At 39.4% G+C, this 26,838-nt stretch overlaps 1 protein-coding gene and 2 long non-coding RNA genes across 53 annotated transcripts in view; 2 read left to right on the top strand and 1 right to left on the bottom strand.

The window, feature by feature from the left end:
• Window positions 1-26,838, top strand: part of LOC310678499 — a 99,931-nt gene that overhangs the window by 8,465 nt on the left and 64,628 nt on the right. The window lies entirely within an intron of this gene.
• The window catches only part of MECOM (MDS1 and EVI1 complex locus), a 457,532-nt gene continuing 445,531 nt past the window's right edge, over window positions 14,838-26,838 (bottom strand). For all 50 annotated transcript variants that reach the window (XM_083441880.1, XM_083441883.1, XM_083441879.1 and 47 more), the window contains 5 exons: window positions 23,694-23,863; window positions 22,375-22,504; window positions 18,953-19,180; window positions 18,362-18,548; window positions 14,838-16,581 (listed from right to left, as the gene is read on the bottom strand). In XM_083441880.1, coding sequence (XP_083298006.1) covers window positions 16,447-16,581; window positions 18,362-18,548; window positions 18,953-19,180; window positions 22,375-22,504; window positions 23,694-23,863 — 850 coding nt within the window. In that variant the 3' untranslated portion in view covers window positions 14,838-16,446. The remainder of the gene's footprint in view (window positions 16,582-18,361; window positions 18,549-18,952; window positions 19,181-22,374; window positions 22,505-23,693; window positions 23,864-26,838) is intronic.
• On the top strand, window positions 22,463-25,906 carry LOC310678544. The gene is made up of 2 exons (XR_014511834.1): window positions 22,463-22,516; window positions 25,270-25,906. It is a non-coding gene; the product is annotated as an uncharacterized lncRNA (long non-coding RNA).

The following is a 26,838-nucleotide window of genomic DNA, read 5'->3' as shown; positions in this document are numbered from 1 at the left end:
AGTATTTGGTGAAGAAACGTGTTGAAAGCCTTTTGAAAATCCAAGTATGCTATGTTAACCAGATCACCTCTGTTCTATGTGCTTGCTGACTTTCTGCAAAAACTAGTACTGTATGTTTGTGAGACAGGACTTGCCCCTGTAGAAGCTATGCTGGCTATGTTTCAGCAGGGCTTGTTCTTCTGTATGCTTGGTTATTTTATCTTTAAAAATAAATTCCATTAGTTTTCCAAGGACACACGTTAACCCAAGGGGCCTGTAATTTCCAGGATCCTTTATCTCTTTTTTTAAAAAAATGTGTTACATTGACTGTTTTCCAAATCCTCAGGTACAGAGGCTGGTCTATACAAGCTACGTATTTTTGTGAGAAAATAATCAATTTTACATTTGAGTTCTTTTGAGAACTCTTGGGTGGGTGTCATCTGGTGATTTGCCAGTTTTTATTTTGTCTGTTAGGCCTAGAACCTCATCTCTCTTCACCACTATCTGCCTCAGTTCCTCAGACTCTCTTCCTGCAAAAGTTAGTTCAGCATTCCCAAACTGAGGTGCCACCATTAGGAGGACCTTTTCCTGGTCACTCCCTCATCACTTCAAAGAAGGGTCTTTGAAGATGATCTCAGCCAATGAGCAGGTTCATATGGAAGCAGGTGGTCCTTTAGATACTTGAGTCTAAAGCCGTATATGGCCTAGTATTCATTTGATTTTATTTGCCATCATAAGCTGTTGTCAGATATTTACTGGAGTAAAGTTTTTTCTTAGTTTTTGGGTTTTGTTTTTGTGTTTTCTCAGCCAGCCAATGGACCTGACTAAGTAAGTGTTTAGAGATATCTAGGGCAGGGGGAGTCATTCATATGTAAGTTCATTGGTTCAGCCAGGTCTTTCCCCTTGGAAAACACTGCCAAGCAGTGTTAAAAATACAGAAACCAACTCATAAAAAGACAGGTCACATACTGAAAATACACATTCAAAGGCAGACGTTTGCTTATGTGGTCCGCGGCTTTCATACTTCTAGTGATCATGTAAAAACCAAAAACAGGCCAGATGTGAGGAGGGTGATGGAAAAGTACACATGGCAAGCAAGAATCCCAAAGAAAGATACCCAACCACTTAGCTTAAAGTGAGATGGTTTTTAGATTTTTATATTTTTTTTAATTAAAGTGAGCTTGGGTACCCCCCCCCCCATCTGATCCATCAAGGCTCTTCTTATTGAACTTGGCTACATTGCTGGCATTACTCATACTTAGCAATAGTAAAAGGAAATGGTTACTTACAAACATTATAATGCAAGGCAGAAACCAGTGGAAAACATTATCAGATAACTACCGGTATGTGCTGCAGATAAACAGGAGAGGGCAATGTCCTTTGTACATTGCTTGAGAGCACCGAGGGGTATATGTTGATGATTTGTTTTTATTGTTTTTTGCCTGCCCCTCATAAACTGGCAGTACCAAAGAGATGCTAGGTCCCTTACAGTTCAGCAGCTTGTAGCTCTGTTTGTAACAAAACTTTAAAAAAATAAATTTTACTTACAATTATTGTCTGAATAAACTCTACTTTTAATATGCCAGACATGATTATTCTTTGGTAAACCAAATTATACATAATGTGTTTTATGTTCCTAAGGTAGCAAAGTTAGTTTTAATATATTAAGAGTACTTTTTTTTAAAGTGCTGATTTATTTATTTTTTGCATTTTTTTCAAACATTTCCAATTTTTTCTGGCAAACTCTGGGCAGAAAAGTCCTCCCCCCAATGGCTTCAAGATTTCCATATATACACACACACACACGTATATATCCATTGTTGAGCCCTACTATTCTTGGGGGGGGGGGGGTTACTTTTGTATGTTTGTATTAACTGAAAAATTCAACAAAATGGAAGCTGAGTTTTTCAGAATGCCAAAGTCTGCACATGAAAGCCAAGTTCTTTGCTTGCATAGTGTGATCATGGACTTGCTAAATATGCAGAGCTCTGGATGTACAATCCAGCCAGGTGAATCTGCCCTAGGATTTGGCTGGAGCTAAAGTGATCTTCAAACAAACAATATAGAAAACCTGTTTTCATGAAATATTTTCTCACATATAAAGCCCAAAGAGTCAGCTTAGAAGTGATCTCATCTCCAAAAAAATGCTGTCACTGGTTATCAGATAAAAGACTGTACAATGAATATTCAAATAGTTGGCTTTATTTGCCAAGACACAGCCTAGAATGGTGGGGAGGCCTTGAATTAGAAGTCTTGTCCCCTATTCCCATTGACTTTCAGTGAGAGGTGAGCATCAAAAACCCCTTTGCATATACACATTGTGTATGGAAACCTTAGGAACTGGTTCTCAAGGCCTCTCAATTCCAAGACTTTCCAATGCAATAAAAGTCATTTTAGAAACAATAAACAAATTAAACACCCTTATGGCCCCCCGGGTGCTTTTGTTTTAGGCGCACCACTGCTGAGACACTCTGGCTCCAGGAATGTGAGCAGTTTCCTATTATTTGACTTGAAGATGAAACAAAAGTCCCCAACATTTGCTTGGCCAAAATCAAGAGGCGATTTCAAGTACCAAAAGCGAATTGTACACAGCTTTAATACCACAAGGTCTGATGTTCCTAATAACAAAATATATACTGGGTGGGTGGGGTGCTGCTTTCTCAAAGAACAATGAAAGTAGTTTTTGGTGAAGCAGCTCTATGTCATATATGATCATGTTATTGGCTTTTGCTGACATAGAGTTCAGATATTCTCACAGAGCCTTTGGATGAGATGAAATAATTCTGAACGACTCAGTCTATTCTGATTCAATTGAAACAATAATCCATCCGCTATATTGTTCACCTTTGCAAGTTTTTCCTGCAGAACGGGAAGGGAATTCCAGGAATACACATCTGTGGGATTTCCTGCGTTGATACTCTGTTGAGAGGCTGGATGGTATTATGGGGGAGGGAAGGGAATTCTCCTGCCTTTCAGCCTCCTGATGAGCATTCTCACAAGGTAGGAATCTATCCCATCCCAATCCAGAATCTGAATATTTAATTAAAGAAGGCTAATTTTGAGCCAGACTCCTGTTATCAGCCACTCTGAAAGGTCTCCCATTAGCTATAGGAAATAAAACTTTGTTCAGGCCAGAGACATGACTGTCACTGTTAGTCACACTTTCTGAGTTCTAGGTTCCACTTTGGTTGAGCTGGATATAAGGACCTTTCCAGGAAAGTGAAATCATCTCAGTAGTGTAATCTTGAACATCCATTTTGACAATAGATAGCATAAACGCCCCAGCTACTGGTGCACAGTGATCTACTCCCTCTGTATATGGAGGGTCCTTGTAGTCACTGATGATCCTCCATGAATTCATGTATGATTCCAAATGCCTTTTTCAGTTCTGAAGCTCTCAAAGAACAGGGTGGATGGGATGAATAGGGTCCTTCCAGGTCCAGGGAAGGACTTCCTGCACTGGTGCTGAACAGAGCCTATAGCTTTAAAGTAAGTGAATATGAGGAGGGAGTGGAATTGGAAAGGCCTGAGCTACACAGGACCAGGGAGCATGTTCAAAGTTACAAAGCGGGATAGACATAAATTCCTTTGAATCCACTTGCATTGGTCTCGGTGGATTTCATTCCAGTTTGGCTCTAAAATTTTATTCAAATTACTGTTTGAGCAGGACCAGCAATTGTGCCTGTACCTTTTTATTATACAAGCCAAAGGGCAGGAAAAAACTATATTTTTTAATGTGCAAAGTATATGTAAATGTATTCAGCTGGCAGAGCTCAAATGTTACGATCTACACCAGATGCCAAAAATAAGGTGCTTTGAAGGTCTTTGAAAGAGTCAAGTGATTGGGGAGGAGGTGGGCTTAATTCCTAAGTGAAATATTTTATACTTTGGAGTTCCTGCATAATGGGGTCTCTATTTCTTTAAACAAGCTTCAGTTCATTACAGAGCTCTAACGAGGGCAACGTCCCAATGCCCTAGAGAGAGAACAAAGTTGATCGCCTGACAGTTGAGTCAAAATTCCCCCCAAAAATTATTAGTCCATTCCACGTGTTTGATCATCTTTAAGTGTTTTCAGAAGTTGGAATTTTCCTCTTCTGATGTTCTTCTGAACTCAGTACATTGTGTTTATATCGACTGTAAACAGATCTTTGGCAAATCTATAAAATTAATGCTTCGGCACAGCCAAACAAAAATAATCACTGCAACTGGGATTGTAGGCGAAACAGAGATAGGATTGCAAGCTCCAGGCATTAGCCATATTTGGGAGATGGCAGCTGACAGTCAGGCTTGCTAAAGACACTTTCTGGATCTGCTTTAAAAAGTGCATATTAACGGCTGTAAAAATAAACACCAAGATTAAGAGCCTGTAGCAAAAAGGAGTATTTCATTTCATTTTGCCACTCATGACACATTTATTTTACTCACCATAGTTGATTCTGTAACACAATTCAACGTTTCGTTTTGGAGCTAATGATTTTTTTCAGCATCTTTTGCTTACACTATTATATAATACAGTTTTAAGGCTGTGTTTGCTTTTAAAACAATGGTGACTTAGAAAAAAGTATTTCAATGTGTTGTTTAATCTTCAGGGCTGCTTTTGTGTATTCTGAAAGCGGGGTTAAGATATTGGATATTTAGGCACAATTAAAGTGTGCCTTGCTTGCAGTAGCCTTACTTTCTTCAGATGTTGTTTAAAGTCCTAACCTAAGGATTTGCAGAAATGGAGTCTAAAAATAGGGATCCCATATATACAGGAGATGATGGCTATGGTTACTGACAATGTTTTCTATTAGATTTTTTTTCTTTAAAAAATTCCACAAAATGCATATTTGCCTACTTGGATTCTACAAGGCAGATTAACAATAAATAATACGTGTTTAACAGTCAATTAACTGCAGGGTTTCCCAAATAAATCACAGTAGGGAAAACTGAGCTGCTTTGCCACTCTGCCAATGCCACTAACTTGCTTCAGTGTTTGTTGCAAGAGGCATGGAGAGAAGGCATCAGCATAAAACAAGGCAGCAGTCCTCAGGATATCCTAGAGAGATAGAGCAATGCATGATAGATTTGAGGGGGCAACCTCTATTGCTGAATTCGGTGGCGTCATCTGATTATTGAAGTCTTGTTGACACATGCAGTAGAATAAAATGGAAGTTAATGTGTTGGTAGAATGGTTGAATCTACAGTCAGATAATTGCATTTTTAAAAAAAGTTCCTTTAAATGAACTGGGACAGAAACTTTTTCATTGATATCCTTTCCCAAAAGCACAACAACATCATCCTACAGTTTTGTTTTTTAAAGAAGAAAACATAAACATTCTATCCCCCACCCATTTACAGTTTAAAGTCATACAGTTAATTCCAGCACTTCAGGTTTCTACCACCTAATACTGCTGGAATATAGCCCATCTCTCAGTAATGATGTAAGGAAGATTCTAGGGTTGTGGAAATCTGGATCAGTGGTCTGCCTTTGAGCTCACACATCTCTCTGAAGATCAGGTTCTTGAGAGAGCTTGCAGCAGAGGGAGGAAGGTTAAGAGATGTTTCCAGACCCTTGAACATCTTGGTCACCCTCCTCTGCACACATTCAAACTTGTCAATATCCTTCTTAAATTGTGGTGCCCAGAACTGGACACAGAACTTGTAACTAGCAACTGGTACTTAAGTTTCTTTCTTTCCTCCTTGGTTCTAATCCATTTTCCTTTTGTGTCATATCTTGCTTCAGTTGAAAGCATAACGAGCAGGGGCTGTCTTTTATTGATCTGGACTGGGAGAGGAGCAGAGTAAAAATATTCTACTACTACTATTTTTGCCACTATTTTTACCATTACTCTTATTGTTATTGAATTATTATTATTATTATTATTATTATTATTATTAAGTCTTCAGCTGCTTACCAATTTAGTGAGCAAGGAATAAATGCTGAACGATGGATATTTGGATTACCATTAGTTATAAGATGATGGATAAGTCAAATGATCCAATTGCTACAAGACAGTACGGGTTTGGGAAGATACAACAATTATCTCATTTGTTATGCAAAAGCATCTCTCAGAATCCTTGTTTTAACTATGCATTTTAACTCTTTATTAAATTCATGTGCTTTAGTTCCTATATGAACTACAGGATTTTAAAGAAAATCAAAGTGCATAAAAATATATTTGTCTCAACATTTGCCTGAAGCAAACAAAAAACAAAACAAAAAACCATGTTTGCCTGAAACTCCGAATAGTGCAGTGTCATGTTTTTTGGGGGAGAAGCAAAAAGCTAAAGAGCTGTGAGCATTTCTCAGGGCAGGCAAATAGATACTTGATTCCCATAATGATTTTAAATGATACTTTTGTGTCAACTTTTTCCCAACCCAATACCTCATTTCCCTTTATATGTACCAGCAGTTGAGATGCATAGATTTTAAGGGTATACCGATTGTTGACTAACAATATGCAGTTTATTTAAAAAATCAAAACAGAGAAACAATTTGTTTGTGCTGAGATATATTTAGAGAGCATTCTTATTGTTCAGGGTCTTATGGAACATTTTGGAACAATAATCAGAAGCGTGCCATTGGGGTATTGTTAGCTGAGCACTTTTCTATTGAATTTTCAAGATGTTGTAAAATGAGATTATGTGAGTAGCACCTCTGGACACTTTTTCCCATCATTGTGTTGGTATCAATCGCTGACTTCCACTGTTTCTCCTGGTATTAAATAGAAATGTTGTTTCCCACTGCTCTGATTGGATTATTTATAATGCATGACATAACTGATAACCCTTAGGAGACTAGGCATTGTAGGCCTCTCTGAGAAATCTGGACAACAGGGCTCTTTGGCCCGAGAGGCACAGTTTGAGAGGATTTATTGAAATAAATCTTTCTGCTCAAAAGTCATGATGAAGCAGGCTGAAATGTCCTTATTTATGAAGCTCCGTTTGTGTGGTAGGCAGGAAAATGAGGGGCAGCACTTTTTCATATCCTTTTTTTTTCCTTTTTTGGTGGGGAAATTGATAGATGATTCTTTCTCAGCCAACAAGACTTGTTTGGCTTTCTTCCTAATCTCCTCCCTTTTGGCAAAGCTGGATTAAAGTTGGATCTCACGTTCTGTGAAGACCTTAGATATTTTCCTCTGATAGACGGTAGGTGAAAAATGTTATTGCCTGAAAGTAATAGTGATGTGAGGAGGCCAGATTCTGATCTGACATGTGCAGAACACAAACAATAGGTACATTTCAGCTTAATTCAGTGTTATCTGAAATGCCAGAGTCTAGGGTATGTGAAGGCCAATGGCGGGTGTTTCTTTGTGCTGACTCTAGGAGGCGTGAGACAGGATGAACTTTCCTGTTCTTGACCTAACTGGTACAGCATACTGTATATTTTAAAAAAGAAGCCCTGTTGGCATTTTGCCATTTGATACACATTCACTTACCCCTCTGCCATCCCCTGGCTTGGCCTGATCTTGCGTAGAGTCCAATATATTTCTGTCTCTTTCTTTTTAATCCTAGGGCATTAATGTGTCTGGCAGGATGAATGTAACCTCTTTACAAAAAATTATGCATGCACCATATTGGGAAAGGCAGAGTGCATGCAAGATTTTCAAAAAACTTAAACCTAATAGGCTTTGGGAAGTATTTAAAACCCATTTTATCTATGCCTGCTTCTTTGAGTTGGGTTTAAGCCAGTGATCAAGAAGCTAAAGGGGTTCCTGGTTTGAATCTTACCCTAGCCACATATTCTAGCCTTGGGCTCTTCTCTCAGCCTCTACTGTATCTGCAGAATCCACCCCTTTCCCCATTGTAGGGTGTCCTATAATGATAGAGGCAAATGGAAAGGTCATATTGGATAGGAAAGAGCCTTCAGTGCTAATAGAACTCTCTTGCCCTAGCTCCAAGATTTGAGGAGTCATATTTGTTGCATGTGTTCAAGTTAGAGTTTGTGTGTGCCCATGGGTTTGTGTGTGTGTGAAGGAGACTGTGTATAAATGCGTGCATGGGTAAGGGTTGTGAATATGTTTGAGGGAGGTGGAAGATGTAGCTCAGCATTTGCCTAATTCTTCCTTTCACTGGCTATTCTGCTGATAGTTAACTTTAGGTCACTTTTAACATTGGGGTGGTGCTTATTAAGGAAAACCTGTTCTTTTATCTCCCTTCAACTATTGGGCTACACAAGTCTTTCGAGAGAGAGGGTTCTCTCTTCACTGGGCAAAACAGAATGGGGCAGCCCATTATACTATTGTTGTCTCATATTCAGTTGGATATCCGCAATGACTCCTACATCACAAGTACATAAAAACTGCCTTCAGAGATCCATCTCTGGTGTAGCATTCTCTTTCCAGCAGCCAACAAGTTGTCTCTTAGTGTGAAGGTTGCTTGAGAAATTTGTTCTTTGAAAAAGACAATATAGGATTGGAACCTAGTTATGCTCCAGATTTCACACTTCTCCAAATGTTGCCTTGCAACATTTTTGGCTGCAAATTCTTGGCTCCAAAAATGGAGCAAAATACATTTTAAAATGCTTATTTTAAAATTAATACATTTGGAAATGTGTGTTTTCAGGGGAAAATATGTTAAAAAATGTATTTAAATTGCATTTTGTGTAGATGATGATGATTATAATGCAGAAATGGAATAGAATAGACCTATGAATGAACAATTGTGAAGGTGACACAGATTGGGAATAGACTGAATTTTCCTATTGTTTTCCAAACACTAACTAACCAATGGTCATCACCACATCCTGAACCTACCAACAACTTTATTAGAGGAACCTGCAAGAACGAGAAACATTTCTCTTTCTACCCCAATCATAATTGTATAAAGCTCTATTGTTGTCATTTCCACCACCACCACCCTGCCCACTTAGTAATCTTCTTTAAACTTCAAAGTGCTCCTTAAGATTCGGCTGCTTGGGAATGGTACTGCCTACAAAGGATAACTACTTGCTACAGTCTAACACAGGGGTCAGCAAACTTTTTCAGCAGGGGTTCCTCAGACGTCGTGGGGGGCTGGACTATATTGGGGGGGGGGGATGAACGAATTCCTATGCCCCACAAATAACCCAGAGATGCATTTTAAATAAAAGCACACATTCTACTCATGTAAAAACACCAGGCAGGCCCCACAAATAACCCAGAGATACATTTTAAATAAAAGGACACATTCTACTCATGTAAAAACACGCTGATTCCCGGACTGTCCGTGGCCGGGATTTAGAAGGCAGTTGGGCCGGATCCGGCCCCCTGGCCTTAGTTTGCCTACCCATGGTCTAACAGGTCCCTGCCCCCTCCAGTTATTTGGAGGAGTATCTTCTGATCAGACCTCCTGTAATGAGTCTCTGTGATGGAAGAAACCAGTCCCCTGTCGTTCTCCCCTCCCAGCTCTGGCAAAGCAAAACATGCGCCAAGAGATTTCAGAAGCTGGAAGATTGCCCATGTCCTTCCCTAGAACAAAGACAGGCACTTCATCTCTCACATGCAAAGCTTTACAAGGGGCACAGTTTTGCAAATGGCTGCATTATGCTGCTACATACCGCCCAACAATTAGCGTACCTCTCTGTGAGTTCAAATTGGGCCTGACATGTGCCTGTTTGAAGAGGTTCCCCAGGAATTAAAGAGCTACTTCCATCAGTTGACTTGGCTGGCCATAAGAAACTTGACACGCTGTTGAGAATTTTCTGCACTTAACCATGAAATATATCTGCCACAGGTATCAAGTGGGCTTTTGTGTGGGGTTTTTTGGTGCTGTAATCAGATTACAAATTGAACATTTCCATATGTGCATGCTGGCAGGTCTATCGCCAGCTATCTAATCTTTAGCTGCCCTCAAGTGCTAGTTTTGGGGAGGGGGGAATGACATGGAGTAACAGAGATATTAATACAGTTTCTGCTTGTGTGAACATATGTTAATGAACTGAGAGCTGGGGCTCAAAAGAAACAGCTGTTAAGAATTTTTCAGCATTCTTAGAAAATCAGTGTCATAATTACTGATAATTTAGCAGAATGGCCATTCCCAGCCGTTCCCTCTGTTTCAGGAGCATGGGGATGGAGATGCATTTCACTGCTGATCATTCATTTCACTGAATTCATTTGCATTAAAAGCAGCCTGGAAAGTCTAAGGAATTTTTGCTATGTCAGTCACACAGAATTTGATGTGAAATAAACAAAAGGCTGTTTCTACTCAAGAAGCAGAATGTTTTATCATGCAAAACATCCACTACAATTTTAAACCTTGATACTTTAACCTGGCAATCTGCTTTCTCCGGTGTGGTCCACTGCAATCACCTTCAGTCTTTTCAGACCCTGGAACCACTGTTTTATCACATCCATATTTTATGGTTTTCTTTTAAAATTGTATATGCTGTTCTTCAATGTAAATATTTCCAGGACAGGGGGAGGGAAACAACAATAGCCAAAACAAATACATAAGCATAAAGCTATACAGCAATATGACACCGGGGAGGATGCAACGTAAAACAGACTCAGCAATATTAAAAAGCCTGGGAAAATACAACACTCCTTACCTGGCATCAGAAAGACAACACAGGTGCCAGAGAATCCTCCCTGGAGACAACTTCCACAAATCTCAAATGACAGAGGCACCTACCAGATGACCTCAGTGCTCAGGCAGGTCCATGTTCCAGTACCCAAATTCTAAACCATTTACATCTTACAAAATGAGCATCAACACTTTGAACTGCGCCCAGGTTTCAAGACTGATTATATATTTTCCTATCTCCTAGTCACAATTAGTAGCCTAATATGCAGTTTTCCACAGTTTTCCAAGGCCGACTTATTACAATCTAATTTATAGATTATCAGAACATGGATAGCTGTGGCCAGGTTAGCCCTGTCCAGGAGGGATCACAGCTGATCTACCAGTCCTCAATTATTGAAAAATGCTATGTACTACAAATGCCACATTGGTTTTAGTGACAAAGTTGGCTTAGTGTAGTCCCATATCGAGAATCTAATCCTTCAGGTGAAGGGCAGTCCTTTACAAAACAGGTTGAACATCACCTCCCTGGGGAGACCTACCAATGTTCCTTCATTTTAGCGGGATTGATCTTCAGTTTATTGACCTTCATCTAATCTGTTGCTGATCCCAAACACCAATACAGCACTCGCACTACCTCAACTGAATTACATATAAAAGAGAAATCTAGTTGGGTGTTATAAGCATGCTGGTGTTACCTTACTCCAGATAAGAGTAGGCTAGGGACACAGTTTATGGATGCAGAGGTTTCTATGCATGCATCCGTATTTGGAAGATGAACTGTGCATTTTTAAAAAAGTTACAGTCTTAGCTGTTAGTTGTTTGGAAGTTGGAGAAGATTCAGTTCAATGTCCCCACCAAGCAGCTGCTCAGCTGAATTTTGGCTTTTAAAAACAGACGCTATGTGCAGGGAGCACATGCTCCATTTGATTGGGGTGTCTGAATTGTATAATTATTGTGTACTACAGCTGTTCTTTCAATATTGTACTTTTGGAGAGGGGATCATAATCTGGAACTCTATCTAATTAATATTAATAGAAAAGAAAGCAATGGCACACACATAGAGTTACGGTAAATGTTAGTCCAGTAGTACAAGCCAGTTTCCAAATTTAAGTTGTGGGGAAGAAGCAGGTTGTTTTGATCTCTGGGAGGAGTATAAACGAGTATCCAACAGTTGCAGGGAGGAGAATGAGCTGAGGCTTGCAAGAGAGGCTAAAAATAATAATGTTTCTTCAGCTATGTTCAGAGCAAAAGGAATAACAAGCAGGTAGTGGGTCTGTTGTGTGGAGAAGACAAAGAAATGCTATCGGGTGACAAAGAGTAGGCAGAACTGCTCAACATCTCCTTGGCTCTATCATCACTCAAAAGGAAATTGATTGTTTGTTTGTTTGATTGATTAAATGAATGAATGAATTTATATACTGCCCTATACCCAGGGCTGTTCACAGAACAATGCAGTGCCCAACCTGGTGATAACAGAATAAACAATGTCAGGAGGGAGCCAAGGGTCTGGAAACTGAGCCTTATGAGGGATGGTTGAAGGAATTGGGTATGTTTAGCCTGGTAAAAAGGAGACTGAGCCATCTTCAAATATCTAAAGGGCTGTTCACATGGAGGCTGGAGCAAGCTTGTTTTCTCATGCTCTGGAGGATAGGGCCAGAACCAATGGTTTCTGAGAGTGCCATTTCTTTGTGAAGGAAATACTTTGTTGTCTAGGAACTGCCTGTGTGCGACAAAACTCAGATTTCCAGGTGCTCAACCCTTTAAACAATGTTTCAAAGCACCCTTTAAAACATCAAATACAGTGGACACTCGGATTGTGAACGTGATCTGTGCGGGATGCACGTTCGCAACCTGCAGTGGCACGTCTGCGCACACGCGGGTTGTGATTTGGCGCTTCTGCGCATGACCAAAGCACGATTTAGCGCTTCTGCGCATGTGTGACCTCCGAAACCCGGAAGTAACACGTTCTGGTACTTCTGGGTTTCGGAGCATCCGTAAGCTGAAAAAACACAACCTGAAGCGTCTGTAACCCAAGGTATGACTGTACATTAAAGCCATTGATTACATGTCATGTCAATTTCAAGAGTCTGGCATGGTCTCAGGTTGATGTATTGAATGGTAATATGCAAGTATTTATTTTGGATTTTTATTTTGCTCCACTTACTTGATGCCACATGAAAGTCCCTTAATAACATTTACAGTACATTAGAGGTAACTTGAAGGCACACTATGTCTTTGTAACTGACAGGTAGAAGAGAGTAGAAGTTAAGGATTCCTTTGTTTGCTGAGCATGTACCCCCCTCCTTCCTAGTTGCATGACACCATTAAGGGTTCATATTTATTTATTTTTAATGTGATGGAAAGCTTTATTCCAAATGCAAAACTGCAACTCAATCAGAGACACTTGCAAGGTTTTTTCTGTGAGCAGTTTGCCTGTGATAACAAACCCTCAGGTCACTTTGGTCTTGGATATATGTGATCATTAATCAAAGGGTGAGGAGAATGTGAGAGCACAGAAAAGAATAGGAAATAATTAGAAGTGTTTGACTCATCACTGTTTCATTCACTGCTGCAATTGTGCAAATAAATGGACATTATGTAGGAAAGGCAGACATAGGTCAAGTGCAAAATAAATTAATAACCCAAAAAAGTGACTTGTCAATTACTGTCTGGCTAAAATACTCTGGGATTCCCTGCCCATGAAAATATATTGTATGAGGCAGGATAACAACATTGGATCACTAAATTCCAAAGCAACTTCTGATACAATTGGTTTAAGGAACAAGTCCAGTTCATGCACTTGTACTTTGACACTCAGTAATGATAATGATGATGATGATGATAACCCACAAACAATTGTAGAGCCAGGAACACCATGTGTCCTTTTCCCACTGCAGTCACTCACACCTGGCTACTTCTCAAGGTTGGAGTATCTTCCAGAGTAGAGTCTGCTACAAAGTGAGGCAATACAGCCAGAATTGGAAATAAGATACACAATGAACACATCAGACTGCTTTCCACTTATGCAAGGGCTCTGTGGATGCTGACGTAGAGATCTTATGAATTTTTTGGCAGTAGGTCCAGCACAAATTAAACTCTTTGCAATACATAACTCACTTATTGAATTCATTACTACAATATGTGGTGTTGGCCACTCACTTAAGTTAGTTTTGTAAAATGATAAACTCACAGAGGATAGGTCAATCAATGGCTGTTCACTATTTAAATATTCATATGCAAAGCCTTATAGTTCTGATGACAACATAACTGGGCATCTGAAAGGAGATGGTTATCGCCCTCAAATCTTGTTGGAAGCCAAATGCTGAGTAGATAGTTCCTTGGTGTGCTTGAGTAAGAAAACACAATTGTTTACTCTGTGTGTTGCAGGGGGGATGCTATTAACTTCCACAAAAAGAGAACATTAACAATACCCTCATATGTTCTGTTTGTAGTGGTGGCTGGTCCATTGGGGCTGGTAGTAAGTAAGGCAGGAGGCCAAGAGTAGGTGAAGCCAGAAGCAGTGACAGGCAGAGCCAAATAGTTTTGCCACTCTCAGTCTCAGCATTGAGTTCTACAAAGGCAATACTGAGACTAAGAAGCAGAATGCATTCATCCCCTGTATAGGTTGTAAAAAATGTAAGCAGGTGGGACCTAGCTGAGGGCAGGCTGAAATTGGTGCAGCAGTGTCCCATTTACCCTAAGGGATCTGCCTTCACTGTTTGTTTGGTAATCTGCTTTCACTTATACAGTTCTAGATTAGTCTAGTCTAGATGGGGACTTTTTGCCAGGTAACCAAAACCTGAAATAAAAAAATCTAGATATATAAACAATTTACAGAATAAACCAGTTTCCCCCGGCAGTTCTCCCAGGTACCATAAGATTTTGTAGATCTCCCTCTCTGTGGGTAAAAGAAGTGTGGCCTAAGCAGCATAGGAGACATTCCAGGGTTAGACCATTCCCCAACAGACCGTAGAATGGTGGTCCTCTCTCTCTCTCTCTCTCTCTCAACTAACACCACTGACAAGGGGAAGTGTTGCCACCTCCCAAGCTTCTGCCAACCTGCCATGCCAGTGTGGGCCTGGGAAGGCTGTACATGTTTGACTGCCCTTGATTTTCTCTTCCCCAACCTACTGTGATTGCTGTAACCATCTTATGTCTAGCATTTGTGATTGTTGAGAAAACAGAGTAATCATACTGATAGCTCTAGACTTGAATGTTTTGAGGGCCAACAGGGATGTGGGTTTGCTTTTGTCCTTTTGCAAAAGCAGAGTTTGTGTGCAGTTAGCATTATTGCTAGTAGGGGAAATTTCATACAAATGCTGTTGAAATCCATTCTATAGCCAACAAAACAAAAGGCCAGTGAAAATGTTGTCTTCATTTTGTAATCCTTTATTTTTTTTTAAATTTGATCCTCCCATAGTAATGTACTGAAATGCATAACAGTTACATTGTACAAAGCATTTAAAGAAAGTACCTCAACTTGCTGGTTATTTCAAAATGAGATAATAAACAAAAAGGAAAATAAAATCTGGTCCCTCACCAAAAGGGCGAAATTCTTGGCCCCCTCCCGCCCCTGCCCCCAAAATAACTGAATACAATTCATTATTTATTTATTGGGGGTTTTCTTTTTTAAACATAAGTTTGGAACACTTCATTTTACAAATAGGATTAACATGAACGTAACATCACACAAGCTCGCAGACAACCGGCATAAAATATTGGGTACAGTTTTCTTTTTCTTTTTTTAATCAGAAGAATCATGCTTTCATGAAGAAAAATTAGAATGCTTTATACATTTGAATCATTTTTGCTGTATTACAAAAAAATCTCTAAATCACCTCTATTCATTATTTAGTTTCAGTAAAAGGAAAAAAAACGATAGTAAAAGAGGAATGTAAGAAATCTTTTTTAAACACTGTTTGCACGAACATATATGCAGATCAGTTCGCCTCCTTTTTTAAGTCCATGGGTGCCCAGAAAAATGATGTGGGGTGGGGTTGGAGAGAACTGGAACAGTGCTATTAATTTCATATGAACAGTGCTACATTTAGCAAGAGTGCTTTTTTCTTAATCCACAAACAATTGTTTGCCAACAAATAAATTACATGTACACGGAACACCAATAAAGAAAGAAATCAAGAGCAACAAATGAACACCAACAAAATAAAACAAACAAAACAGTGACATGATTGTCTAAAATTAAAATGTCATTACATTGATCAGGGAAACATTGAACTATAGTGGTATGTTTGATGACTGTGGTCTTTTGCATGTAGTAAGCTGAAAGACTCACCTCCTTTAATTGCTGAACTCTCCCAAGTTTTTCTTCTTCTTTTTTTACAATATACACAGGCGTCTTACATTATTGTCTCATGTGGTTCTTTATTTTTACAATGCAGTTCAGAAGGCAAAAGTTAAGGAGGGGGCAAAATATTCCTTGTCATTAGGTTCTAGATTAATGGTTGATGTACATTCGAGGGAACTGCTTTGTCTTCCTTAAATGGTTTCAAACGCATAAAGCATAGATGAAGAGGATTTGTATAGAAAAGCAACTGTTCCTAATCCTGCCTACAATTACCATTCTACACGGGGGGGAGGGGGGACTCAAAAAGGAAAAAACAATTCTGTTTTAAAGGAGTGCTAACGTGTGTGTAACAATACACGTCTTAACCCATAAGTCCCTCCCCAAGTAGGTGGAGTGGAAGACACATATTCCCCAACAAGGTCTATTTGATCCATGTATTTTGAAAGTCGCATTGATCCTCAAAATGTCAGCAGCTGCCTTCGCTGTGCAAAACAAAAGATTGAGAATAAATAGTTTTCTTTCTTTCTTTCAAATCATTCAGTTTAAGGTCACCTGACTTTAAATGTGACCCATCAGATTTCTAAGGCATTCTGCTCTGCAGTCTTTTAAATAGTCTTCTAGCAAAGAGCCATGTTGCTAGTTTGGACTTGGTCCCAATCCTGTTACGTTTGACGGTGTCATACATGACTAATGGACTGGATGGCACTGGATTCTGCAGCAACTCTTGCCATACTGTGCCACACATTGGATGAATTGTGGGGTGCAGAGTGGAGAGAGTCCTTGTCGGAGAGTGAAAGCATCATAGCAATGGCCTACAGTTGAAGAAGAAGAAGGAAGAAGTCAAAATAAGATATTCAGTAATATCATTTAGAGTCATAGTTCTATCGTGGAAGAACCTATTCATTCAGTGGGAATCAACAGTATGGCTCCCACCTGGGAACCATCTTGGAATTCACCCTGTACCACAGAGTCCTCTCACTTGGTTTCTGAAGGCTCATGACAGAAAAAATGGAAACTGTGCTAGGCCTGTGTTGTTAAACCCTTTGGATCTGTGAATGTACTTTATGGGCCCCCAATGTGGCAGAGGGAAGAGCCAAAGAACTTCATATACCGTATTTACTCGAATCTAATGCTCACCTTTCTTGGCCAAATTACGTTGTGAAAATTAAGGTTCACATTAGATTCGATGACACGTTAGACTTGAGTAAATACGGTAGTATGGAAACAAAGAAAAGGCAGTCGGGGGCATAGTCAGAAAGGCAGCCACAACAATGTTTGGATAGACAAGGGTATTTTGCCTTCTCTATTCCTCCCCTGCAGCAACAACTGGTGTGTTTCTAGCTAGGCCCTCAGTTGAGCAAAACTGCAGTTATTTTGCCACTAGTGGCCAAACTGACAACGCTTCATGCCCCACAGTTGGAGAAATGCTGCACTAATGGGGTCAATTACCTTGGTATAAGAGTGTTGTACAGAACAATTCAGTGATTTCAAAACCTAATTACATGACTATGGTCTTTACTTCATGGAAGTAAGTTAAGAGGATCCCCATGGATTTCATTGTGTTGTGGCATGTTCCGAATCTTCTCAAACAAGTTTAAATGAACTAATTTGTTAACCTTCTCTGCAAAGTAGAAAACCGACGAGGATTGGCAGTATTCATGGGCCTACTGGGGACATTAAAATTTCTACTAGCATGTGTAAGCACACTTGACTCCTTTCCAGAAAAGTATAGTTTCAGGTTACAACTAGACAGCCTAGCCATCTCAGTTGTACCAACCAGTAAATACGACTAATAGGGCCAGTACAGACAAAACATTGGAACTCTCTTGTCTATGAATTCGGGAACGGAACAGACCACAGGATTGCGCTCTCTCTTTCTCTTAGTACTCCATTCTTCAGTGCATATTTCCTCCATCTATCTTAACAAATGTCAGGAATTACATCAGCACCAACATTAACTATGGTTTGCACTAATCTTTATTTTTCTTTAGAAGTCCTTAATTTACAGGTGTTACAACACAAGGTCCAATCTTCTTAGCCAGGTTTGGAAAGCTGGGTTTGGAAACAGTTTCAAAGAACAAACATCATTGTTAATGTTGGTGGTTGAACCACTGTCATTACCCTGGATATATTTGTACTAGAGAAGAAAGGGAAAAAGAGAAGATGCATATGATCCACTGGTGTCCCTCCTGAGCTCTTAACTGCAGTTAAGCAGTGTCTGTCCACCATTTTCTCAGCACCAGCTCACTTGGATGTGGTGCTGATGCAGCAGCACTTGCTCATCTACCATGGGCCAGAAAAACAGAGGTTCATTAACCATATCAGCACAAAAGGTCAAACAAATTGAGGTGGCCTTTTGAGGGTATCTCCAGACGGGTTTCTTACTGTTAGTATATGCAGCAACAAGTGTTTTATGTTTTCAGTGTACATTTGTACGGGACTGTCTGCTCCTCTGCTACTCTCAGGATTATTGACTCGGCACTGGCCTTCTTTGACTCCTCCCAATCTATTGTTTCAATCCCCACCATCACTCTTCCCACCCTTCCCAACCAGATTACAATTTATCCTGAAAGCACAATAAAATAGATTTACCTGGGATTTGGACTTGCGACACAATGGCTGCTTTAAGTCTTCTGGCAGATGGGAGGTGCTAAACGCTGCCAGTTCAGCTTCACTGAACTGGCTTTCTTCTACTTTCCTCACTTTGAGGCTATCAGTGAAGTGCCTTATATGGTCCAATGCAGAAAGTCCAGTTTTATTAAACTCATCTTCCTTATACCTATGAAATGTCCAAAGATTGGCATACTGATTGGTTTTGAAACGCAAATTATCAGTGATTTTTAAAAAATAGTAATTGAAATATTTTGTCTGGTCTTTCCTTTAACAGACTTTGGGCAAAATTGAGGGCATAATAGGCATGGTTCTTTTTAAAAAATAAATTCTTAACCATATCATTAGGTTCTACTGATTTAAATGAAACTATAAAGTGTGGCTAACTTTATCTGGATCACACCCCTTAGAAAGCTGCTCAGTTGCACAATAGTTTTTCTATTCCAAACCTTGTTCACAAATAATTATTAACAGGCATATTTAGGTCAACCTGCAAATACAGAACCTGGATTAAGTCCTAGAAATTGGGAATTCTGCTGTATTTTCTACCATCTACTTTGATTTTGCTCCTACCTGCCAGGAGAAGTCTTGCAATTCATTTCCAAAGCATTTGCTTCTTCATAGTCACCCTCTTCACATACGTTGCTTACAGCTGGTTCTTTAACTGACCCCCCTGTTATCTCACTTTCTTCATCTTCTTCATCCATCATTACTTCATCTTCTGCTTCTTCATCTTCCAACAAGTCTGAGTTCTGGCTTGTCACCAGAGTCTTTTCATCCTTAAAGTGACTTCCATTAATTCTTCAAAAAAATACATATCAAATGAAAACAAAATTACCTGTTAGCAGTTGCAGAAACAGGACCTTGCTTTCTAAACTTTGTTTTGCATTAACTATTCCATAGGTGGTAATTGCCATAATTAAAATCAATAACCACTCTGTCCACATTATTAAGTGGCCAATAATCCTTTGAAATTCAATTCACAGTCTGACAGAATAGTGAAGATAGCTTTTCTCACTATTACATCTGAGTTTTAGATTACTACATTTCATTATTCTTGAAAGTAGAATTCCCAGCATAGTTACTATTGACCAAAAGGAAAAATTATTCATGTTCTCAACTGTCTCTCACTGCCCTATTAACCACGGGGTAATAAGCATAACAACGACCAGTAGCACACAATCTGCTTCACAGCATAGTTGGAAAGTAATGGGTAACCACTTCACAGGCGTGTTGTGAGGACAAAATAGAATAACAGTCATGGGGCAAGGGTGCAATACATATTTCATAAATAAAAATAAATATATATACAACAGGTTAAACCCATTTACATAAAGGCCTTCTACCTAGATCTTGGGCTTGCAGTGTGTATTGTGTTGGGGAGGTGCAGAGCATTATGAACACGTCTGCTTCAAAGTGAAATCAATAGGCGTAGATGCATTTAATTCCATAAAAGATTGTGACCTTTGTCATGCAGAAGCAGTCATGTGAATAACTGAAACTGTTTAGTACTGCACACCAAAAAATTATTCCATTGATTTTATGAAGCATTCTGTATAATTTAAATGGAGATAAGTTTTGATTGGTTTGCCTTGTTATCATAACATTTTAAACTCAAACATGTAACGAAATGTTCTAGTTCACCGGAAGCTCTCAGTCCTTCTCAACCCATTCCCTAGAGAAAAATTACCCCTTTCTAAATACAAAGGAATTTCACTTTTCATCTGATTGCTTTTAGATTTTCCAATAAATTGTCTGTTAGGCTATATAAAATGAAACCACACCAGACATTATCCCATAATTGCCTAAATCATGTAGGGTTACCCACAAACAATAATCTTTTGGATCATTTAACAAGGTTGTGTCTACATTGGTCAACATGTCTATATTCCTTCATTTATACTTCAAGAAGAAAAAGAAATAGAATTTAACCAATTATCATTAAGGGTTATAGGATCCATTACATGAGGAAATTATCTTGGAATAACCATAAAGAAACCCATAATTTTGCAATGATCTTGAAAAAAAGTGACCATCATCTCACTTGTGGGTATCTTTGGCATCTTTTATCAGGATGCCCTGGCAGAACTTCTTGGACAGTCTTAAGAAACTATGAGCTATAAACCAGGGGTTGCCAGATTTTTAAACCATGCCAGAAGAAGACAGTTTGAAGTGAAAAAGGACTTGGATTTAAACCAAAGTAATGAAAGCCACATGATTAAAAAAACAGATTTGCTAATTATGCTTTTCATATGCAGTAATTTGCCAAGTATGAGATATCTATCAAAATTTTGAAAGGAATCACTGGATGGCCCATCAACCTTTTTTCCCTTATAGACTTCCTATCAGAGGACATGTTGAGACCAGATGTGGGGGGAAAACTAACCCATGACAATCAAGCAGGAAGAAAATTTGAATGTGTATGTAATGTATTATCAGCTGCCTTCATGAATATATGCCTACTAGTTTTGACCCAGCATAAAAATGAGCGAGAAACTTTAAAAATAGAAAGTCATAAGCTCATATGCACTTTCTGCCCTTGAACATGGAAAGCAAATTAATGTGTGAGAGAAGGCAGTAAATAAATTTGACCCAGAACATAATCACACACCATGTTACACATCTGTAGAAAGCTTATGCTTATCCCCAATTCAAGTGCTGTTTCAAATCCAAAATATGCACTTGACATATGCACTTGAACCATATATTGATTTATAGTTTGTTGATGCATTAGAGTGGCTAGGACAACCCAGACAGATGGGTGGGGTATAAATAAAAAAATAGTAGTAGTGTAGTAGTAGTAGTAGTAGTAGGGGTTTTACTTAATACACACAGTTCACTTTCTTTACTGAAATGTGTAGTGGACAAAATGGGCAGTAATATAGTTTTACATTCGTGCTGAACAATTATATTGATCTTCATTAGGAATGTATCCTTGCTAGCTGTTATTCCCAGAATATGGGGCAGTTTATGCCTCACCCTGGTAGTGCCCCACATTATGGATCCACTTGTATGATTTTGAAGCAGTGAGTATTATATGAAATACACACAGTTTTTTCCAGCAGTGTTCCTAGTGATGTCATCATAAGAATCATGGCCTGCTTTAGCATTGCATAGGTTGATATAATAAATCAACCTATAAGCTGATGGTTGGAAATGGTTCAAGCTTGCCTTTTCAGAGAATTTGTGGATGGTAAATCAGGCATTGTAGTGTAGCTGGCCCCCTCTGCATCCGTAACAAATGTCTCACTATCCCACATTAAATACAGAGCAGCTTCTAGCTATGAATCAGGTGTTTGATTGTATGCAAAAAGCTAAAATTGGTGCAAATCCGTGAAGGGAAAGTGATGTCCAATAAGATTACATGGGCATCCAAATACTGCCAGGGGGTTAGCAATTTCCTTCCCAATTCCTCACCATTTGGAGGAAATTTCTCTTTCCTAGCTCAAGCATCTACTGCTGATATTGCTGAACTGGGAATGATTGAAACTTGCTAATGCGTGAGACATTTCTTGTGAAAGCACTGGATTTGTATTTTGTATGTAATCCAGTTTGACCTGCTTACTTTGGCCACATTAACATCAGCACATTTAACTTTGCTAATTGCCAGGAGATCCAAACTATGTTTTCAAAAAGATTTTGTGAAGATATTGCCAAGGATAGTGTACAAAACACAACAAACACCTTAATTGTAGTAGTTTTGCATGTTATAAATGGTCAAAATTAAGTTAGCTTTGGGACTGCGCTATTATGATAGATGTGCAAATTTTTATGTCTTGTATGTAATGGAGACAATCCAGAGAAAGTTCTGCGTAATCGGACTACAATGATATCAAGAAAACTCCATGACTGTGATTCAGTCTCACAGGCTTTAAAGGAAGTATGTCACCTTGATTTTGCCCAATTCCCTTTGGAAATAAGCTGGAAAAGTAACACTTCAGCAGTAAGGAAAAAACAGTTAATGAAGTCTGAAACACAGAGAAGTTGCACCTTACCTTTCTTCTGAATTGTTGTGGTTGCTATTCCCAATGAAATTACGAATTTCAGTAAAGTATGAGTCTTCTTTGTCATCTAGGATAGCACCTGTGCTTTCAAGTTCAGAATGAGGTGAAGACGTAGCAGTACCTTCACAGAAAAGTAAATATTTGGTTTTTTATCCTATCAGAATTATGTTAATTTTTATTAATTTATTAACTACTTTCTTCACAAGTGTCTCAAGGAAACATACAATAAAAAAATAGTGCCAAAGTTCCCAAATGTCATCTTTGCACATCTTATCAAATCAAGAAAAGAAATGCTTGATGAAACACACTCAACTATAATAGAAATGGTTCAGCTGGAAGTGAGCCAAACAAATGAAGAACTGGATGTGCACAGTCCTATGGACCCATCCCATCCTATAGGTGTCCTCAGGAAAGGATCTCCAAAGAAAGTTTCTCAAAACAAGAAGTGGGACTGGGCTGCCAGATTTGCTTGCAGCACAGAAAACAAGCGTGGAGAGAAATAGCATAGTTTACACAGCTGGCTGCTACAATGATCAAAGAAACTAAGCATTCTGATTCTGGGCTCAATTAAATAACATTGAAAAATTGAACTGTGTTAGGTGAGGAAGTAGCTTGTGCCTCACTGGTCAATTGTAGGGTTGCCATATTTTAAGAAGTAAAAATCCGGACAAAAGTTGTTGAGCTTTTAGTGGGAAATCAACAAAAAAAGGCAAAGAGTGATGCATTCCCCCAACCCCAGACACTAATTTCGCCGTTTGAATCCATATATATGGCAACCCTAGTCAGTTGCCAAGCCCTCGTAGGGAGACCCACCACACATACTGAAAAGTACAGTATGATGCATAGATTCCACTGATGTTTATAGAACACAGTATTTATTTCAGAGTGCAGGCATCTGAAAATTTTTCTCATTTTAGTCTTAAAAAATAGATGACCATTTTCATCTAATCCATTAATCCAGTGGAGATAAACTAGTATATGTTGCTAGTTGTACATAACTTTCTCTATCAAAACTGATATATTAGGCTGATGCTACCCAGGTCTTAAACCATACCAACTTCCTGGATCAAAATTTGGATCTGATTTCTGACAAGTATTTAAGATTTTAGTCACGAGTACATAAAAACCTAAGGATAATGTTCAAGCCCATTGTATTCTTCTGACATAGGAAGATCCCTGTAATTGTTGTGGGATGAAAAGCATGATCTGCAGTGTCACAAGAATGCCACACCTGTACAACAGACCTGTATGATCTCATGAATTACCCTTAAATGATTTATTTTAATGCAGAAAGCATGATAGGTACATACCAGACATGTTGCCATTCTCGTGTTTTTTGAGATGTCTATCTAAGTTGGTTTGTTGGCCAAAGCACCGGTCACATAAGTGACATTTGAAGGGCTTCTCCTTATTATGGATGTTTCGAACATGTCTCTGCAGGTTGGACGATATACTAAAAGACCTGTCACAGTATTTGCATCTGAAAACAAATATCAAAGAAGAAAGTAGTATGTGAAATATAACTCAAATGAAACTAGAGAGCAACCATCTCAATTAAGCTCCACCGCAGTTTTGCTAAATCCAGTAATATCTCCCCCACCCCATATATTTTATTTGGTTTTTCAATAAAATAGCAAACATTGCAGGTCTCCTATCCAGTTACTTCAAGAACTACAGGGTAAGGTGAAAGAGCAGAGGGAAATCTGAACAACAAATCATAGAATCATAGGGTAACAGTAGCGTTGGAAGGTGCCCCAAGAGTCATGTAGTCCAACAACCTGCAATGCAGGAATGTAGCTAGAATATCTTACAAACAGAAAATATCACAAAATGCTGCTTGAAAGACTGTATTTTCAATATTTTTATGCCTTTTATTTGGATCTAACTTTCCAGTAAAGCAATGGTTTCTATGCTTCAAGCCATCCCCCTTGTTCCCTATTCAGAAACGGCACAGTAATCTCATTACAAATTTATCCGAATAAGTGGTATAGATTTTGCTCTGAAATTCCAAGTTTGGTTTCTGGGAAAGATTCCATATTATTAATACTGTAAAACAGAAGGGATTTGTGGCCAGTGTGAATTTTTGGGAGCTTTGGGATAACGATAAGGGAGAACAGGATGCACAACTGACTTGTTGCACTTTTTGTTTCTTATGCTTCCCTATCTTGTCTGAAATTGGTCTTGTGCATCTTTCCCACACAAAGCTTGCATATGTCTCCACTAAGGAAGACATGCAGGATTGATTTTGAACAAGGCAGAGAAATCTAGGGAGCAGGAAGCACAAGTCAACTGCACATCCTGTCTCCTATCTCTCTCTCTCCCCCTTCCCCACCACCCATGTACTCACACATACATTTTGGCACATGCAAATTAATGTTAAGGTATAGTTACCGGAAATATCTCAGTATTTCAGAATTAACAGGACATAATTTATGATAGCCTGTTAAAGTATTGCAGTAAAGCATATATGGTGTGAAAAGCAGAGAAGCACCAGCCTATTGTTTCATGCTGTTGCCAATACCGTACAATTAAGCACTTTGAGAAGAGGGAAAACATGAAACAAATTACTTCTAAGGCTCAAATAAGGTAGAAAGACCACTTCCCTCCCTGTTAAAAATTACACTGTGTGATAAAATCTTTTATTGAGGAATTAGCTTGCTCAATTGCTAATCCTGGAGGAAATTCAGTTATCTTCCCAAATGCAGAAATAAACAATCCAAATCTTTAATACTGTGCCAACGCAAGTAGTTTAGTCTATCGCTCTGGTACCAGAGGCATCAATTTTCATACTCTGTAGTGATTTGAAGTCCCTGAGGTCTTTACTGTATTGCCCTTTCAGCCATTACTAAGACATACTATAACTATTCCAAATTCTCTTCCTGGCAGCTGGCCAACAGTCTTCATCACCATCGTCGTCTCCCCACTGCCCCCCACAATCGTCTATTTCTCCTGAACTTCAAAACATGTCTGTTACATTGTGTGCTAAGTCAATTATTCAGGGAAGAAATTATGCATTACATTGCTAATTGTTTCTGGCTGTTATGCAGTGGAAGAGCATAACATGTTTCAAGATACCTCTTAAAACAAGAATTAAATTACATGCAACCTACTTCCCAAGCAAATTCAGGACTGAGTGAAAAATCTATCCCAAACAATGAGCTTTTTCTCCTTTCTTTGCAAGGCGTAAAATGTACCGATTTGTGCTTGTTTTGTTAGAACATGAGCCGAGTTTCTTCAATTGATTTCATTAAGTGAAAGTTCCATTTTGTACAATTAAAATTCTTTTCTCATTTCACTATGTGAATTGCTCTCATGGGCCAGATTTCCTAAAGGCTCTCCCAGTTATGGCCCACAGAGATCAATGAAAGTTACCAGTGAGGAAGTGGGTTAAAAGCACCAAGGACATGGAGATTAGTATGTATGCTTGTGAAGAGAAGAATAGGACAGAAAATGCTTGTGGGAATTAAATGTACATCTTAAATAAATGAAATAAAACAACACTTTTGCAGGGTGAATGAACAAATACTGAAATCAAATTTGATACAAAGTAAGAAAATCATGTTTTTAAAACTCCATTTTTTATTAAAGTGATTGTTAATTTTTTACCAGAATTGGTAGGCCCAACAAAGCTCAGTTAAAATAGTTTCCATTCAGGCATTCCTAAAAGAGACTGCTGCTGTTCATGCCACAACAGTTTGGCCTTGATGCAGATGGAATCTACCGTATTTTTCGCCCTATTGGACGCACCGGCCCATAGGACGCACCTAGTTTTCAGGGGGGAAATCAGGGGAAAAAATATTATTTCCCCCCCACAGCTCTGGGAGCAGCGGACAGGCTTCACGCAGCCTGTGCGCTACTCCAAGACCTTCTCCCTGCTTTTGTGGGAGGTGGGGGAATTCCCCCACCTCCCGCAAAAGCCCACAGGAGCCGTGCGCGACTCCTACGGGCTTTTCGACCAGGAGGGAAAAGGGACTGAAATGGCCAGTCAGTCCCTTCTCCCTCCTCGGGGAAAAGCCCCCAAGAGCGGCGCGCTCTTCAAAGGGTTCGTGGCTCCTGCTGCCTTTTCTACGAGGTGGGGGAATTCCCCCACCTCCTAGAAAAGGCAGCAGAAGCCAGGGAGCCCCTTTAAAGAGTGTGCGGCTTTTGCCTCCTTTTGCGGGAGGTGGGGGAATTCCCCCATCTCCCGCAAAAGCCCACAGGAGGGAGAAGGGACGGACTCAGCCAGTCAGTCCCTTCTCCCTCCTCGGGGAAAAGCCCCCAAGAGCAGCGCGCTCTTCAAAGGGTTCGTGGCTCCTGCTGCCTTTTCTACGAGGTGGGGGAATTCCCCCACCTCCTAGAAAAGGCAGCAGAAGCCAGGGAGCCCCTTTAAAGAGTGTGCGGCTTTTGCCTCCTTTTGCGGGAGGTGGGGGAATTCCCCCATCTCCCGCAAAAGCCCACAGGAGGGAGAAGGGACGG

The sequence above is a fragment of the Podarcis tiliguerta genome, assembly GCF_965153285.1.
Source record: "Podarcis tiliguerta genome assembly, chromosome: 5".
NCBI lineage: Eukaryota > Metazoa > Chordata > Lepidosauria > Squamata > Lacertidae > Podarcis > Podarcis tiliguerta.
The sequence above is the reverse complement of the archived record's forward strand: the minus strand, read 5'-3'. Positions and strand labels throughout refer to the sequence as shown.